Here is a 19789-nt window from a genome sequence, read left to right as displayed (position 1 = left end):
ACCTATTTCATTATTTGCGTATACTTCTGCAAGCCAGTTCCTTTGTTCAACCATACTCCATCAAACCTGCATGAATTTTAGTGTATTACTTAGCCTGACATTACCACAGCTCACGCCATTGGCGCTTGGAGTTCAATTCCAGTGCCATCTGTAAGGAATCTTTGTACATTCTCTCCAGGGTGCTCCAGTTTCCTCTGACAGTCCAAAGACATATTGGGTAGGTTAATTGGTCAATGCAAATTGTCCCACGATTAGGCTAGGGTCAAATCGGGGTTGTCAAGGGTTGCTGAGATGGCTCAAAGGGCTTACTCTGTGCTATATTGCTAAGTAAAATAATATATTAGTTCACCCCATACTTTTTTTTTTAAAAACTAAAATGCTTTACTTCAAACTTCTCTGCATTAAGTGTAATCTGCCATGTAACTGTCCATTTCACCAGTATGGATTCTGTAGGTTGTTTCATGCAATTTAAAATTTAACTTTGCGTGCTCAAACCCATATTAATTAATTAATCAAAATCAGCAGAGAGGCTAATAAATTACCAATTCAAAGGCTTTAGATTTTATGAAGGTATGGAAAAAAATTGGTAGTTTCAGTTGTTAAAAACTTCAAGTAAAGCAATAAGGCTTAGCATTTTTGTGGAAAAGTAAAAAGATCACTGTGTTTAAGTAGGCAATTGGAGGAAGGCTACTTTCAAAGGGTTAGGAACAAACCTTGCTCAGAAAAAAACAATTGGAATTCAAATTTGGAAGGTAAAACTATAACTTGTCAATTCAAGGCCTTTAAAAGTAGAGATATTTCAGCTAGTATTCAGATACATTCCTGAGGGACAAAGGTAGAGAAATTAAAGCCAGCATTCTGTGGATCACCAGAAAGACAAGTTCAGAGGACACAAAAAAAAAATGAGAAGCAAAAGAGAGAGCATGAAAATGTCTGGCAATAAATGCAAGAGGGAATCCAAGTGTGTTCTGTAGGCACACAAACAAAGGAAAAGATTGTTAGGGGAGACGCAAGGCTAAAACTAAATATAAGTTTCATATGTTTCCTTACATCATAGGAGACCATTTTGTTCTAATGAATCCATGTTGGTTTACACAGCAATCCATTTCTCCACCAAATGTGACTTGTAACCTATTTTCTCCACATTCATATTCACTGTCCCCAAATTCTATCACTCAGTCACACGCTAGCAGCAACTTAAAAGCTGCCAATTAACCTACAGTGGCATGCAAAAGTTTGGGCAACCTTGGTCAAAATTTCTATTACTAAGCAAGTAAAAGATGACCTAATTTCCAAAAGGCATGAAGTTAAGATGACACATTAATATTTTAAGCAATATTACTTTACTTCCATCTTTTACAGTTTCAAAATAACAAAAAAGGGAAAGGGCCTGAAGCAAAAGTTTGGGCGCCCTGCATGGTCAATACTTAGTAACACCCCCTTTGGCAAGTATCACAGCTTGTAAACGCTTTCTGTAGCCAGCCAAGAGTCTTTCAATTCTTGTTTGGGGGATTTTTGCCCACTCTTCCTTGCAAAAGGCTTCCAGTTCTGTGAGATTCTTGGGCCGTCTTGCATGCACTACTCTTTTGAGGTCTATCCACAGACTTCTGATGATGTTTAGGTTGCTGGACTGTGAAGGTCATGGCAAAACCTTCAACTTGAGGTAGTCCATTGTGGATTTTGAGGTGTGTTTAGGATCATTATCCTGTTGTAGAAGCCATCCCCTTTTCATCTTCAGCTTTTTTTTTACAGATGGTGTGATGTTTGCTTCCAGAATTTGCTGGTATTTAATTGAATTCATTCTTCCCTCTACCAGTGAAACATTCCCCGTGCCACTGGCTGCAACACAAGCCCAAAGCATGATCGATCCACCCACGTACTTAACAGTTGGAGAGGTGTTATAGACAATAGATAATTCGGCCCTTTGAGCCTGCACCACCATTTTGAGATCATGGCTGATCAACTACCATCAATACCTGCTTCCTGCCTTGTCCCCATATCCCTTGATTCCCCTATCCATAAGATACCTATCTAGCTCCTTCTTGAAAGCATCCAGAGAATTGGCTTCCACTACCTTCCGAGGCAGTGCATTCCAGACCCCCACAACTCTCTGGGAGAAGAAGTTTTTCCTTAAATCTGTCCTAAATGAACTACCCCTTATTCTCAAACCATGCCCTCTGGTACTGGACTCTCCCAGCATCTGGAACATATTTCCTGCCTCTATCTTGTCCAATCCCTTAATAATCTTATATGTTTCAATCAGATCCCCTCTCAATCTCCTTAATTCCAGTGTGTACAAGCCCAGTCTCTCTAACCTCTCTGCGTAAGACAGTCCAGACATCCCAGGAATTAACCTCGTGAATCTACGCTGCACTTCCTCTACAGCCAGAATGTCCTTCCATGAAATTCTGCACCCTTTTTTCTCCAAACATACCTTTGCTCATTGCAGCCAAAAAGTTCCATTTTAAATACATCAGTCCACAGAAATTGTTTCAAAAATGCATCAGGCTTATTTAGATGTTCCTTTGCAAACTTGTGATGCTAAGTTTTGTGGTGAGGATCTAGGAAAGGTTTTCTTCTGATGACTCTTCCATGAAGGTCATATTTGTGCAGGTGTCGCTGCACAGTAGAATAGTGCACCACCACTCCAGAGTCTGCTAAATCTTCCTGAAGGTCTTTTGCAGTAGGGGGTTTTGATTTGCCTTTCTAGCAATCCTACGAGCAAATCCCTGCTTTGTGGGCATCATTTATTTTAATTTTCAGAGTGTAGGCAGATGCACTCAGGAGCCCATGGCTGCTAATTGTTGGGACAAGGTTTGAGGAGTCAGGGTATTTATAAAGCTTTGAAATTTGCATCACCTGGCCTATGACTGTAAACAAGCCATAGCCCTAACAAGCTAATGAAGGTCAGACCTTGGTAAAGGTTATCTGAGAGCTCAAATCTCTTGGGGTGCCCAAACTTTTGCATGGTGCTCCTTTCCTCCCCCCCCCCCACTCTAAAATTGTACAAAACAAAAATAATACTAATCTTGCTTAAAATATTGAAAAGAATGTTTCATCTTTAACTCTATGACTTTTGGAGATCAGTTCATCTTCTACTCACTTAACTATTCAAAGTAACAGAAATTTTGTCCGGGGTGCCCAAACTTTTGCATGCCACTGTACTACCCCACATCTTCAGGACACTGGAGAGAATGGTAGCCGGAGGGAGCAGTGTTTGACAGGAAAAACATGTGAACCCCATAGTTCTACAAACCCCATTTCCAGAAAAGTTGGGATATTTTCTAAAATGCAATAAAAACAAAAATCTGTGATATGTTAATTCACGTGAACCTTTATTTAACTGACAAAAGTACAAAGAAAAGATTTTCAATAATTTTACTGACCAACTTAATTGTATTTTGTAAATATACACAAATTTAGAATTTGATGGCTGCAACACACTCAACAAAAGTTGGGACAGAGTTAAAATGAGATTGTAAAGTGCACAGAATATTCAAGTAACACCGGTTTGGAAGACTCCACATTAAGCAGCATAATTGGTAGCAGGTGAGGTATCATGACTGGGTATAAAAGTAGTGTCCATCAAAGGCTCAGTCTTTGCAAGCAAGAATGGGTCATGGCTCACCCGTTTGTGCCAAAATTCGTGAGAGAATTGTTAGTCAGTTCAAAAGGAACATTTCCCAATGCAAGATTACAGAGAATTTAGGTCTTTCAACATCTACAGTACATAATATTGTGAAAAGATTCAGAGAATTCAGAGACATCTCAGTGCGTAAAGGGCAAGGTCAGAAACCACCGTTGAATGCTTGTGATCTTCGAGCCCTCGGGTGGCACTGCCTAAGAAACCGTCATGCTACTGTGACAATTATAGCCACCTGGGCTCGGGAGTACTTCAGAAAACCATTGTCACTTAATACAGTCCGTCGCTGCATCCAGAAATGAAACTTGAAACTGTATTACGCAAGGAGGAAGCCATACATTAACTCTATGCAGAAATGCCGGTGAGTTCTCTGGGCCCGAGCTCATCTCAGATGGACAGAAAGACTGTGGAACCATGTGCTGTGGTCAGATGAGTCCACATTTCAGTTAGTTTTCGAAAAAAATGGGCGTCGAGTTCTCCGTGCCAAAGATGAAAACGACCATCCTGATTGTTTATCAGTGAAAGGTGCAAAAGCCAGCATCTGTGATGGTATGGGGGTGCATCAGTGCCCACGGCATGGGTGAGTTGCATGTATGTGAAGGTATCATTGACTCTGAGGCATATATTAGGATTTTAGAGAGACATGTTGCCATCAAGGCGACGTCTCTTCCCGGGACGTCTATGCTTATTTCAGCAGGACAATGCCAGACCATATTCTGCAAGGTGCGTGGCTTTGTAGACACGGAGTGCGTGTGCTTGACTGGCCTGCTGCCAGTCCAGATCTATATCCTATTGAAAATGTATGGCGCATCATGAAGAGGAGAATCAGACAACGGAGACCACGGACTGTTGAGCAGCTGAAGTCTTATATCAAGCAAGAATGGACAAAATTTACAATTATAAATCTACTACAATTAGTATCCTCAGTTCCAAAACGATTAAAGTGTTATTAAAAGTAAAGGTGATGTAACACAATGGTAAACATGCCTCTGTCCCAACTTTTGTTGAGTGCGTTGCAGCCATCAAATTCTAAATTTGTGTATATTTACAAAATACAATTAAGTTGGTTAGTAAAACTATTGAAAATCTTTTCTTTGTACTTTTGTCAGTTAAATATAGGTTCACGTGAATTAACATATCACAGATTTTTGTTTTTATTGCATTTTGGAAAATATCCCAACTTTTCTGGAAATGGGGTTTGTATTTAGCTGTATTACTCAAATGTATACATGTGAGCACATATCATCAGAGAAGATTCTACTACTGGAGCCTAGGCAAGATATTGAGATTCTGTATGGGTTAAAATAAAGGGAAATTATAAGAAAAGGTAGTGGCAGCTAAAGTGGATCATTTTTGAAATTAATGTCTAATAAATGGGGAAAAAACCCTCTGCCACAGAAGTGCTGGGCAAATATCTATCTCTGATATGTAATGGAACTACAAGAGTTGCTTTCCCTGCCATCCATTGACCTGGAACACAAACTAGACCATCAGATAAATACTTGACTGCCCGAGCATGTACGAAGATAGGGAATTGTTAAGACTCAGCTGTTGACAAATCATCACCAACCATAAATCAAGACTATTGGAATAGGTCTCCATTTGTCAGAACGATGCAGCTCCAATAACTCTCAAGATGCTCAATACTCTGCAGAACAAAGCAGTATGCTTGATTGCCACCTTAAACACCTGCTCCTCCCTCATCACTGCAGTGACTGCAAAATGTCTGGCAATTGATTGCCCAGACCACGCCAAAAGCATCACCCAAGTCTAAGTCCAAAAGAGCAGTTCTAATAATACACAAATACTTAGAGGCTCTCTTCCATTTTTGGAAAATTTAGTGCTTGGTTTTCCACTGTTGCTGGATCTAAATCCTGGTATTTCTTAACCAATAGCTTAGAATGATATCAAAAATTCCAGAATGCAGCTGGCAGAGGCATTTGCCACATCTACCAAATACAGTATCTATTCACAACTGATGCCTGGACTGGAAAACAGCAAATGTTGCATTTGTCAAAGAATACTGTACACAGATAAACCCTGCAACTGCCAACCAAACAGTTTAGCACTGTTTCTGGATTTAACATTATTACTAATGATCAGGATAGATTTAGTAGTCAATTGGACAAATGTGAATTGATTAAACAGCATGCAACTTTTAAAGTCGTGTTCTTGATTAAATAAAACCGAAGGTTAAGGGGGTACACTCATTTAACATGGATAAATAAAGCTTAAGATGACTAATGCATCATACAATAGGGGTCTAATCAAGTCAAAGGTCATTGAATAAGGTTGTAGCAGATATGGAAAGAAAATTGAGAATCTTCGTTACAGCTGTTTCCTATCATACTGTGAGAGGGCAGGCAAGTCACAGGGTCTGCACTAGGATCCCTTTTCAAAATTTGTGTTTCTTTATATTAAGATTTTGAATTCCACATAATCAAATATTGTAAACTGCAAGTTTGCAGAAATTGCAAGGAAAATATACTTACTGCAAGGGGTCAGGGTGGAAGGTGGGGGAAATAGATGTAGTAATTGTTAAATCCAGATTGAAGACTCAAAAGTTGAGGCTGCACAGCTAGTAAAGTCACTGCCTCACAACACCAGAGATCCAGATTTAACCCTGACTTCCGTATAAAGTTTGTACGTACTCCCTGTGATTACATAGGTTTTCTCATAGCTCTGTGATAGCAGCCCTGCTTCCATGTTGTATCTGTGTTTTATCATGTCATAAATCAGATCTTGGGTTTTAAGAACAGTTGCATAGATTACAAGTGTAAGTCAGTCTTGATGAACCTACATAAGGTACGGCTACAACTGGGTTTGCTTTACATTTTCACATCTTTTTTAAATTAGGAACACTGTTTTTCACATCATTTCCACTCAAGCTTTATTTTTCTGGTCTTTTCCACCCCTGCCCACAATCAGAATTGGTCAGTAACCTACAAGAAAATTGCGAGAACCATATGTGCATTCCCTAAAGCCAAAATTAAAATGCAAAGACTAGTTTATACCTATTGCTCACTCAGATTTTCAACAGAAAAAAAATCCAGATTGATATTTGGGGGTGGAGGTGCGAATACTCTTTAAACCAGATGTGCAACATGTAATTTTTTTGATAGGGAAAACAAATCAATGATACAGATATGCAATGATAATGTCATTTATTTTCTTGCAGCAAATCCACTTCATAACATTGAGGAATAATCTATTGGATGGACTAGAGATTAAAAGAGCCATTTATACTGAAACCTTTTCAACCTCAAGATGCCAAATGGCTTAACAACCAAGTGCTTTTAACTTGCAGACATGGTAAAGTTTACAAACAAAACAGAATGCATCTACATCAAGATCCTCAAATAATGATTTAATAACTAATTCAATTTTAGTTGTGCCATTTCAGGTATTTATATATATTCACAGGAGTCAAGGAGACTATCTGCTCTTTGAATAAAGCCATGGATAAAGATATGAATTCTTTCATGTCTTTCCAAAAGGAAACTGGGCCTCAGTTCAGTGGCGCCACTGACAGCGCCATACTTTCTTTGTAGTACATATGGTGTCAACTTAGATTAGACGCTCAAGTTTCTGGAGTGGAAATTAAATGCTCTTACTTCTGATTCAGAGCTGAAATTGCCAAAGTTCACACCTAATCTAAAACTAGGAATCACAACTTGAATTTAAAAAGCATCTGCAAAGTGAAAACATTACTGCTGAAAAACACTGTTGCCAAGACTTATAAATTGGAACAATTTAATCAAAAGAAAAATCAATTTACTGGTGGTGACAAGTGATTAGAAGGACGATACAAGAACTGAGAATTATTAACATGCGTCCATAGGCCCCAGGTTGGGATCGCCTCCATTAATGGTAGGGTCCATAGCATAAAAAGGTTGGGAACTCCTGATCTAGAAAGAACAGGCTTTTCACAGGAAAGAAAGATCTTTTCATTAGAGAAAAAAATGAATAAGGCATGCCTTTGAAATTATGAAGTGTGAATGAAAAAAGTGTTTATGAATGCACAGCAAGGAGCCTTAACTAACTAGTTTCTAACAAGGAACTTAAAATAAAATTCTTACCATGAGATTGATAAGAGGAAAAAACAATCTAGCAAGAAGCTAGAGAACTGCAAATTAAAACACATAGAACATGAGCCTGATAAGATTAAATATAGAATGGAAGTTGTGTGGATCACATTCAGATTGTGCAATTCATTACAAAAAAAAAGCATTTTCTATCATTTTAAAGGTTGCTTCTTCATGTACTGACTAGTAGCTCCCAAAAAGGAACTGGGCCTTAGTAATGCCTTTGAAATACACAGAAATCAAACCAAGTTGCAGCAATCTTCAATCAGTTTGCATTCATTTAAAAGTACATTGCTTATTAGATTTGAGTGACATCCTTGCTTGTTGAATGCAGGAAGCTGCAGTATTGAAGGTAGTTTCACAAAATGATTAAAAACATATTGCCTTTATCTCTGCACATTAAGATATTAAATAATGGTTGACCAAAAACTTCTAACTGCAAGCCCACCTCTTCTAAAACTAATGGAAGTGAAAAACATGTTTAATTTGTGCATGGCAGTTGAATTACCCTCCAATATATTTAAGGCTGTTATAGTTTTGGTCTGCAAGAGTCAAGTACTATGAGAGAAAACAAGAAAGAGCAAGTACAAATCGAGATTTTCTTGAATAACAGAACTGGCTAAATAGATTTATGTATTTATGCTCTTAGTTGCAAATTAAATAAGTAATCTTATGTAGCTTTACAGGATTCTAAAACAGTTTGAACAGTGACAATTTAAATTCAACATACCTGCATTAATTAAAAATGTCATGGCAATATTTGGAAACTTAAGTTCTGATTTTTAAAAGGATCCAACACAAAAGCTAAATATACAGAAAACAAAACAGACATAATGAGCAAATATGTTTAAGGATTGTTGACTGCATGTTGCAACACAAGTCTTGTCTTTTTTGAGAGAATCATCACAAAATAATCACTAAAGTTTGCTTATCACACAAAATGTACAAAAATGATAATCTAAAATTAAAGACAGGCTGCATTGGTTTATGGGAGGCATTTGAAAAATTAAGCACAATAGAGCTTGCTAAGAACTATATAGCATAATTTTGGAAAGAGGTGCAGGTAGCAAGAGGGACAAGTTGCTCATACCCAAATCCTTGCAAGTAGGTCAACCAAAATAAGGTTGAAAAAATCCTGCAGAGTACTTCTTCTCCTCCAGACAGTATATTTTTGTAAAAGACAAAAGCTTTGGAGGTGTGAAAGAAATGAATCCAACAAAAAGACTTAACATGGATAAATTTATTTGAACAATGATAGCCAAGGGATTTGATAGTTTAAAATTACAGATTATATAAAAAAGTGAAACTTTCCAGTAGCTCAAAGGTCAACAAATAGAGGGTAGACGTTGCACATTGATGCAAGGCAAAACCACTATGGTTTATCTGCTCATTTCAAATCCTATATGGAAGAAACAAACAGTGGAAGTGCATTACAAAACATTGGTCAGGCTACATCTAGGGTACTGTGGACAGTTCTGGTGGTCACATTGCACGATAAATATGGGAGCAACAGAGAGCAGAGATTCACCAGGATGTTACTGGAATCAAAGACTAATTATATGAAGAGATTAGTCAGGCACAGATGACCAGTTTTACTTTAAAATGGAAATTCTAATGTGTCAGTTTCCCTGAACAGACCTATATAATCATTTAACATGATGAAAACATTTCAAATGCTTAAAGCATAATAAGAGTAGAAATCTGAAAATTAAAGTACTGGAAACACTTAGCAGGGGGTCTAGGTTTTATCTGCTTTTACCTCTCCTATTATTCAACCTACTGCTTTCCACCTAATCATAGACTACACTGAAACTTGTAGTGTGTTGCTGTTGGGCTTGCTCAGCATGCCAAACGACACAAACGGAACAAAATGCCAATTTTTAATTTAACTAGATCTTTTTCCAATTGTGAAATATCATTGACCTGAAACCTTAATTGTTTATCTCCACGGATGCTGCCCGATATATCTTTTCCCAGCATTTTCAGTTTCATCCCAATGCATTAAATAACTTAACTAGCAGAAAATAATTTCAGTTGTGCAAATATATTACTAGGCTTCAACATCTAATAGAAGAAATACATTTTAAAAGAGCAAATTACAATCTCAAGCAATTTTCTGTTGTCTTAATGCAAGTAACAGGTCTGTCCATATGCTGATCCCCCATACTTCAAAATCTCCATCCTTAGTTTTTAAAGAGTTTAACGTCTCTCGCGTCCACTCTTTCGTTTGTGGCGGCCCCTGCAAGAGACTGGAGAAGTGTTGCAACAATCTCTCCCAGTCTAGCTCGGGCGACTCTTCGTGCGTCCAGCGGCCGCTCCTCGCGTCGTACCGCATACGGCGGGCCCACTGTTGCAGGAAATCCAGGTACTCTCGCGAGAAGGCCGGCTCTCGCGCCGCGAGCAGCGCCAGCACCGAGCAGGGCAGCGCGCGACAGGCGGCGCTCAGCGCGTCACTGTTACCTAGCAACCACTGCAAGGTTCGCGGTGGCGCCTCCTCGGCGACCGCAGCCGATAGCAGCGCGGCGAGTGGCCGCCAGGAGTCGGCGTCTCCGCCGCCACCAGACACAGTCCGCCGCAAAACCTCCTGCTCCGGTAATTCCCGCCTCTGTTCCCCCAAGCGCTGGCGCAGTATCTCCGCTTGCGTTTCGGCCACGGCCTGGCGTTCCGTCGGATCCTCGCCGGGGCCTGCGGCGCTCCGCCTGCACGCCTGAAGAACCCGCGCCGCCGCCGTCAGCCGGGCCGCGCGTCTCAGCGACGTCGTCACAACCGCCCGACTGCTGTTCGCACTTCGGTACCAAGAGGCGGCTCGGTGGAAGGCGGCGGCCGAGGCCGCCGGGTTGCACAGTAATGCCTGACTGAGCATCTCCTGGCCCCGGCTCAGTTCCTCGAACCGCAAGCCGCGGTACCACGGCAGCGGGTGGTCGGTACAGCGACCCGGGAGGTTCAGCTGCCGGCGCAAGGCCGCTTGCGCGCTCGTGTTCCCCTCCAGCCGCAAGTCCAGCTGCTGGAAATAGCAGGCCCATTGGAAGGCACGGGTCACCGCCGCCTCATCCCAGTGGCTGGCCCACGGGCTCCTCGCTACCGCCAGCACCTCAGCGAACCGCTCCAGGTTCTCCAGCACCGACTCCATGCCCTCACACGCGGGCGACTGCCCCCCCCCCCCCAGCTCCCTTCGAAGCGCGCGCGCTGCCACCCCATTGGCTGCTCGCGGCTTCACTGCCTCGATGCTCTGCGCATGCTCGCCAAGGCTGTCGTGGGCTTTAACTTTTGTTCCCCCAGCGCTGTGGGACGGGCTCTCGATAACTGATGCTGAGCCCTGTTGTATGGAGTGTGGTGTTGAATAGTGAGTGTGGAGGGTAGTGTAACGTAACTCAGTGTTTTGGAAGTCAAAAACATTCTTTTTTGAGGACGGCAATAATTTTCCTTTCACAGAAGTATATTCAACTCCCTGCAAACAGAGGAACTCTGCCCGTCGACCAGCGTCTCTGGGAGGAAGACAATCGTCAACATTTCGTACCGATAACCTGTATCGGGACTACCCAGCTCCAGTCGCTCTTTCCATTTCCCATCTGCTTCTCACTCCTCCTCACGTAGATCTACCTATCACTAGCTGGCTCTTGCTCTATTCCTTCCCTTAATCTTTTAGACCCGTTGAAGGGTCCCGAACTGAAATGTCGATTGGCCATTTCCCTCCATAGATGCTGCCTGATGTGTTCCTCCTGCACATTATAGGTTGCAGCAGTTTTTGAATGCCTGTGTTTAACACTGTATTCTCAAATATAGGTTGAGTACCCCTTATTTGAAATGCTTGAGGCTGGAAGTGTTTCAGTTTCAGGATTTTGGAATATATAATAAGATAGTTTGCAGTTGCTATAATGTCTGACTCAATTTATCTGCAACCAGTAAGTGGTCTTTGTTTTACACTTGTTCACCATACATATGTACTGGTGCAGCTGTTCAGAGTGTTAGATTTTCAACAACGACGATCTTGGGAAACTCATCAATAAAATTTTCTACTGCTTTGTAATCAACATTCATTCTTTTCACCACAAATCTTTATTGCTTTAAGACTTAAATTTCTGCAACCTGTTGAATATATAGAATTACCTTCAATTTCCAGTTTGTTGTAAACCTTTGCTTGTTTCATGGTCCGCAAACCGTTAAGTACTATATGTTCATTCGGGTGCTAACGAATCCACTCTTTCAATGCACGATCAAGATCTTCATGTTTCGCTTTATGTAGTGTTTTTCTATTTTTCATTAATGTCTGTTCATTACATATGTGAGGTCACTTCTGAAAAATACCTGTAATGCATAAGACCTGCACATTGCCTGGGAACCTTCCCAGCACCTTGTGGAATTTTCTATTAGTGATATCATGTCTTTGGAGATTTTCAGGTAAGGGGTACTCAACCTTGTATCAGGAATTGCTACAGTTTGACTTTATAATGATATACAACACTGATAGTTACACTGAATTGTGAACACTGCAGGAATTCTGGGCTATATTTTTGTTTAATATGATAAAGGGTGATCTCAGATTCAGATTCAGATTATTGTTATTTAGAAACCACAAATGCAATGCATTTAAAAAATGAGACAACGTTCCTCCAGAATGATATCACAAAAGCTGGTTTTTAATGTTCACAATTACAATTATGACCATTTTTTCCCCTGGGTCCTTTAAAGAACAGGTATTATTGATAAGATTATTTCTCAAAGTGTAGAACTCCTGTATTTACTTAAGTAAAATCAAAATTTTGTGTTAACAATTGAACTTTTTGGAAAATATGCACCTTTAATAAAATAACATGAGTTACAGTATCTTTCACTGCTTGTTTTCTAATTTATGGCCTTGCAGCATCCCCTAAGAGCTCTGCAATCTTCCATTCTGTTTTCTTGTAAGTACATTTTGTTTTGGCAGTTAAACTTAATTGCCTTAGGCTTTAAACTCGGGAATTCTAGTCTCTGATTTACTGCAGTGTATTGCATCTTCATTATATAACTACATTTTCTTCTGCCTCCGAGCCTATTTCTTGGGCAAGGACTCACCACCCTGCACCAATGACCCCTGCTCCCATGTTCATCCTTCCCCCTATTCCTGTACACCCTGCTCTGTTTTTCTGCTTGCTGATCTTTTTACTGCCAACTTCGGACAGGACATCAACCATCTCGACTTCAACACTCCTCTCTCCAAATCCAACCTCACTCCTTCTGAATGCTTTGCTGTACACTCCCTCCAAGCTAACCCTAACTTCACCATCAAACCCACAGATAAGGGGGTGCTGTAGGAGTCTGGCATACTGACCTCTGCCTTGCTGAGGCCCAGTGACAACTCTCAGATACTTACTCTTACTTAGCACTTGAACAGGACCCCACTAAGAAGCACCAGACCATTGTCTCCCACACCATCACTGACCTTATTAACTCTGGGGTTCTCCCATCCACTGCCACCAACCTCATGGTTCCTGTGCCCAGTGCCTCCTGTTTCTACCTCCTACCCAAGATCCCCAATCATGCTTGTCTAGGTAGACCCATTGTCTCAGCTTGTTCCTGCCCCACTGAACTCATATTTGCATACCTCAAATCTATTTTATTCCCCTTAATTCAGTCCCTTCCTACCTATAGCCATGACATGGTTTGGATCTTTTCAATGATTTCAAGTTCTCTGGCCCCCATCATCTTATTTTCATTATGGATGCCCAGTCCCTATACACCTCCATTCCCCACCAGAAGGCCTCAAAACTGTCCATTTCTTTCTGGACATCAGACCCAACTAGTTTCCTTCCACTACCATTCTCCTCCGTATAGCAGAACTAGTCCTCACTCTTAATAATTTCTCCTTTGGCCCCTCCTATTTCCTTCAAACAAAAGGTGTAGTCTTGGGTCCCAGCTATGCCTGCCATTATGTCAGCTACATGGAGCAGTCTTTGTTCTAGGCCTGCACTGGTGTCTGTCCCCCACTCTTCCTACACTATATTGATGACTGCATTGTTGCTGCTTCCTGCAGCCCTGCGGAATTTGTCAACTTAATCATCTTTGCCTCCAATTTCCACCCTGCCCCCAAATTTACCTGGTCCATTTCTGACACCTCCTTCCCCTTTTTCGATCTCTCTCTCTCTGTTTCTGGAGACAGCTTATCTACTGATGTCTATTATACATCCACGGACTCTTGCATCTACCTGGACTATACTTCTTCCCACCCTGTTACTTGTAAAAACATCATCCCCTTCTCTCAATTCCTTCGTCTCCACTTAGATAAGGCTTTTCATTCCAGAATGGAGATGTCCTTTTTCTAAGAAAGGGGCTTTCTTTCCTCCACCATCAGTGCTGCCCTCATCCCATCCTCCCACCACCCTACTAGGGATAGGGTTCCTCTTGTCCTCACCTACCACCCTACCAGCCTCCATGTCCAGCACATAACTCTCTGTAACTTCTGGCCATCTTCAATGGGATCCCACCACCACATCTTTCCCTCCCCCTCCCACTTCCTGCTTTCCACAGGGATCACTCCCAACGCAACTCCCTTGTCCATTCATCCCTCCCCACTGATCTCCCTCTTGGCACTTCTTCCTGCAAAGGAGATGCCACACCTGTCCCTACACCTCCTCCCTCACCACCATTCAGGGCACCAAACAGTCCTTGCAACTGAGGCAACACTTCACCTGTGAGGCTGCTAGGGATATACACTGTGTCCAGTGCTCCCAGTGAGGCCTCCTGTATATTGGTGAGACCTGATGCACGTTGGGAGACTGCTTCACTGATGACCTATGCTCCATCTGCCAGAAGAAGTGGGATCTTCCAGTGGCCACCCATTTTAATTGCACTTCCCAATGCTATTCCGATAAGTGTATCCATGGCCTCCTTCACTGACGTGATACAGCCACACTCAGATTGGAGGAACAACACCTTATATTCTGTCTGGGTAGTCTCCAACCTGATGGCATATACAGTGGCATGCAAAAGTTTGGGCACCCCTGGTCAAAAAATCTGTTACTGTGAATAGTTAAGTGAATAGAAGATGAACTGATCTCCACAAGTCATAAAGTTAAAGTGAAACATTCTTTTCCATATTTTAAGCAGGATTAGTGTATTATTTTTGTTTTGTGCAATTTTAGAGCAAAAAAAAAGGAAAGCACCATGCAAAAGTTTGGAAATCCCAAGAGATTTGAGCTCTCAGATAACTTTTACCAGGGCCTCAGTCCTTAATTAGCTTGTTAGGGCTATGGCTTGTTCACAGTTGTCATTAGGACAGGCCAGATGATGCAAATTTCAAAGCTTTATAAATACCCTGACTCCTCAAACCTTGTCCTAACAATCAGCAGCCATGGGCTCCTGTAAGCAGCTGCTGAGCACTCTGAAAATTAAAATAAATGATGCCCACAAAGCAGGAGAAGGCTATAATAAGATAGCAAAGCGTTTTCAGGTAGCCATTTCTTCAGTTCGTAATGTAATTAAAAAATGGCAGTTAACAGGAATGGTGGAGGTCAAGTTGAGGTCTGGAAGACCAAGAAAACTTTCCAAGAGAACTGCTTGTAGGATTGCTAGAAAGGCAAATCAAAACCCCCGTTTGATTGCAAAGGACCTTCAGGAAGATTTAGCAGACTCTGGAGTGGTGTTGTACTGTTCTACTGTGCAGCGACACCTGCACAAATATGACCTTCATGGAAGAGGCATCCGAAAAAAACTTTCCTACATCCTCACCACAAAACTCAGCATCAGAAGTTTGCAAAGGAACATCTAAACAAGCCTGATGCATTTTGGAACCAAGTTCTGTGGACTGGTGAAGTTAAAAGGGAACTTTTTGGCTGCAATGAACAAAGGTATGTTTGGAGAAAAAAGGGTGCAGAATTTCATGAAAAGAACATTTCTCCAACTGTTAAGTACGGGGGTGGATCGATTATGCTTGTGTTGCAGCCAGTGGCACAGGGAATGTTTCACTGGTAGAGGGAAGAATGAATTCAATTAAATATCAGCAAATTCTGGAAGCAAACATCACACCATCTGTAAAAAAGCTGAAGATGAAATGAAGATGGCTTCTACAACAGGATAATGATCCTAAACACATCTCAAAATCCACAATGGACTACCTCAAGAGGCGCAAGCTGAAGGTTTTGCCATGGCCCTCACAGTCCCCTGACCTAAACATAATCGAAAATCTGTGGATAGACCTCAAAAGAGCAGTGCATGCAAGACGGCCCAAGAATCTCACAGAATTAGAAGCCTTTTGCAAGGAAGAATGAGCAAAAAACCCGAAACAATAATTGAAAGACTTAGCTGGCTACAGAAAGCATTTACAAGCTGTGATACTTGCCAAAGGGGGTGTTACTAAGTATTGACCATGCAGGGCGCCCAAACTTTTGCTTCAGGCCCTTTCCCTTTTTTGTTAGTTTGAAACTGTAAAAGGTGGAAATAAAGTAGTCTTGCTTAAAATATTAAAGTAATGTGTCATCTTAACTTTATGCCTTTTGGAAATCAGGTCATCTTTTACTCACTTAGCTATTCACAGTAACAGAAATTTTGACCAGGGTGCCCAGACTTTTGCATGCCACTGTACATCTATTTCTAGAACTTCTGGTAATGCTCCCCCTTCTTAACATTCCCCATCCTCTTTTCCCTCTCTCACTTCTCTCTCTTCGCCTCCCCATTGCTTCCCTTTGGTGTTCCATGGTCTTCTGTTCTCTCCTATCAGACTCCCCCCTTCTCCAGCCCTGTATCTCTTTCACCTATCAATTAACCAGCTCTTTACTTCACCCCTTCCACTCACGGTTTCACCTATCACCTGCTGTTTCTCCCTCCCCTCCCCCCCCCCACCTTTAACTCTGTCTCCTCAGCTTTTTTCCTCCAGTCCTGCTGAACGATTTCGGCCTGAAACATCAACTGTACTCATTTCCATAGATGCAGCCTGGCCTGCTGAGTTCCTCCAGTATTTTGTTAATGTTGCCTACATTTTAACTTATAGCTTTAGTCAAGCTGTAACCTACATCAGACAGTTCATTTTGAGTCATACAGCCCAGAAGCAGGCCCTTCAGCCACCCTGTCCATGCTGACCATTTCAGATACCTGTTATTGCAAATGCTGATTGATAACTGATAAAAAGATTCTGAAGGGCAGGAAACATTGGGCGCATAGCTGGCCCTCCTATTATTTTCCATGGAGCATTCAAGTCAACTTTAAAATGAACCACAAAGAAATATTAGGACGTGCAATGAAAGACTTGGTTAAAGAGATTGGGGTGGGGGGGGGGGGAAGAGTGTCTATTTGAAAGAAAGATAGACAGAGAGATAATGCAGGAAATAGATATGGGGTGGTAGAATTCCAGAATTTATTGACCTGGCAGATGTGGATGGTGGAACAATTAAATTTGGAGATGATTAAAAGCCTCACTGGTGTAGTCCAAAGGAAAGTGAAGCAATACATGCATCATCAGCTTGGCTGCAGGAGCTGCCAGAAGGATGTTCAGAAACATCCAGCTGCCTTAGGGGCTCCACTTGGGACTTTCTGTCTAGATTTACTCCCATAGTCTTTGTCTTTCCCTAGGCTATCCACAAGGCAGTGGGGCTATTTACCCATATCTGGGGATTTGGTTCACAAGCACCAGGATGCGTCCATGCGCTGGTGGGCCTTCATGTTAAGTGTGCAGGGGCCGGACCTCCTCCCTGTCCTCTGTAGTTCAGCCGGAGACTAAAAGGAGTTCAGTTTCGATATGTCGCCAGTGGGAAGGCACCTCATGAGACTTGCTGTTGAAGAAGCTATGTACTGAAATGGAGAGTCCTATGCATTCACTTCTCCTTTTTATGAAATTGCTAGCCAGTGGTAGAAGCTGAAAATGAGAATGACAAGCACTACCACACTAGGTGCACCACAACAGCCATTTGACACACACCTACAACTGTCATGAAACGTTATGATTTAGGGCAAAGAGCCTGTTTAATTTTTACCCCATCTGCTGCAAAATGTTTATTTCCTGCACCACGTGCACAGTGGATTGTGTGCCTACCCTTTTTTTTCCAAATAGATAGCAGTAGGCTTTTTTTTATTTTTTTTATATAAGTTTCTACAATGCAACAAAACAATAAAGGAGGTTTATACAGTGCAAAACAAACATCAAAAGTAAGTTCATAACAATTAAGATAAGCACCCATAGTAGAATTGTATAAAGTTAGTTACCACCTCATCCTCCCACTACCCAACTCCAAGCCAATCTTACGATTTATAAAAAGGTTAATCAGAACTTTATCACCACAGATCTGTATTTATAAAAAGAAGGTATATTGCCTACTACCTAATCTATAATATGTTTACACATTTAAAAAAACCATACATCTTAACCGTAAGAAGCTGGAAGTAAGGGATTTAAATGCAAAAGTTAAAAAGGGAGAGATGCACCTTTGATGTAAACAGGAATTATGAAAATATTCAAGAAAAGGTCTCCACACCTTTTGGAACTTTATATCCAAATTAAGAAGTGAATAACGTATCCTATCAAGGTCAAAGCAGGACATAATATCTCTGAGCCATTGAGCATGAGTGGGTGGGGCAGCATCTCTCCACCTAAGAAGGACTGCACGTCTGGCCAAAAGATAGGCGAAAGACAAGGTACGTCACTTAGTCTGAGTCAAATGATGTCAACTTCTCATGAAGTACGGAAAAGAGCCATCAGAGGGTTAGGTTCCAAACAGCAATTAAGTATATGAGATAAACTCTTTTTAAGATAAGGTGCAATGATTTGCCAAGGCAAATCTAACTACACCTCAAATTCATAACCTTTTGCACCGTACAAGCAAGAAAGTTTAGTTGCATGGAAAAAAAATAGCATTTGCACATTTTAGTCCTCTACAGCTATCTGTGGCAATGAATTTAACAGATTCGCCACCCTCTGGATAAAGAAATTCCTCTCATCACTGTTATAAAGGGATGTCCTTCTATTATGAGGCAGTGCCCTCTGGTCTTAGGCATTCCCACTATTGGAAATATTCTTTGCACATCTACTCATTCTAGGCCTTTCCCTATTTGGTCAGTTTCAATGAGATCCTTCTTCACTCTTCTCAACTCCAGTAGATACAGGCTTGAAGCTAACATATACTCATTATACTTTACTCCTTTCACTTCTGGGACGATTTTCATTAAAATACATCTGTATGCTCTCCAATGCTAGCACATCTCTTCTTAGATAAGGGGTCCAGAACTACTCACAATACTTCCAAGGTGTGGTCTGGCCAATGACTTATAAAGCCTCAGCATTACATCCTTGCTTTGGAAATGAATGCTAACATTTCCTTCCTTACTATTGACTCAACCTGCAAGTTAGCCTTTAGAGAATCCTGCATTAAGATTTCCAAGTCTCTTTGCACCTTTGATTTCTGAATTTCCATTTAGAAAAGTTTATGCCTTTATTCCTTCTAACAAAGTGTATGGCCATATACTTCCCTTTACTTAATTTGTGATTTTATTCTCCATTCTAATCTGTATTAAGTCCTGCAGACTCCCTGCTTTCTCAACACTACCTACATCTCCACCTATTTTTGTATTGTCCACAAACTTAGCCACAATGCCATTAATTCTGTCATCCAGGTCAAGGGCTGAAGAAGAAAGAATCTGATCGGAGAGGAGAGCAGGCTATAGGAGAAAGGAGAGGAGGGGACTTGGAAGGTGTTGGGGGGGGGGGGGGGTTCTTGGTCTGGAACATCGACTATCTAGTCATTTCCATAGATGTTGCCTGACCTGCTGAGTTCTTCCAGCATTTTGTGTGTGTTGCTTTGGATTTGCAGCATTTGCAGACTTTCTCATGTTTATGATTTGGCTCAGGAATTGCTGCTTGGAAGTCTGATGAAAGCATTGGCTTGAAAATTGATTGATGATATTTGGCACTGTTTTCAATGTGTAGGTTGTGACTGATTTACATGATAACAAGCAGTCTACATTGGAGTCCTACCTGTTTTCAAGGCCATTCAGAAACATATGGTTGTTTGTGAGGCAAATGTGAGGTTAGATTTGAAATGTGAGCCTTCAGTATCACAAGCAGGATGTTGTTTTTCCTGTAGCCGACTTTGTATCCAGC

The 19789-nt window shown here is 41.3% G+C and overlaps 2 protein-coding genes across 3 annotated transcripts in view; one reads left to right on the top strand and one right to left on the bottom strand.

Annotated features, from left to right (window-relative positions):
- fancf (FA complementation group F) overlaps positions 1-10861 on the bottom strand; it is a 39458-nt gene extending 28597 nt beyond the window's left edge. The window contains exons 1-2 of one of the 2 annotated variants that reach the window (XM_073049727.1): positions 9829-10861; positions 6651-8532 (exon numbers count right to left, since the gene is read on the bottom strand). In XM_073049727.1, the coding sequence (XP_072905828.1) occupies positions 9833-10858 (1026 nt within the window). In that variant the 5' untranslated portion in view covers positions 10859-10861 and the 3' untranslated portion in view covers positions 6651-8532; positions 9829-9832. Of the gene's footprint in view, positions 1-6650 lie in introns of those variants that run through there. The other variant, XR_012099397.1, reaches the window with a different exon arrangement.
- The window catches only part of gas2a (growth arrest-specific 2a), a 170569-nt gene continuing 161006 nt past the window's right edge, over positions 10227-19789 (top strand). Inside the window, exon 1 of the mRNA XM_073049729.1 lies at positions 10227-10320. The gene's annotated coding sequence lies outside the window, so the exon portion shown is untranslated. The remainder of the gene's footprint in view (positions 10321-19789) is intronic.

The sequence above is a fragment of the Hemitrygon akajei genome, chromosome 6, assembly GCF_048418815.1.
Source record: "Hemitrygon akajei chromosome 6, sHemAka1.3, whole genome shotgun sequence".
Lineage (NCBI taxonomy): Eukaryota > Metazoa > Chordata > Chondrichthyes > Myliobatiformes > Dasyatidae > Hemitrygon > Hemitrygon akajei.
Note: the sequence above shows the minus strand (reverse complement) of the source record. Positions and strands in the feature narration are given on the sequence as shown.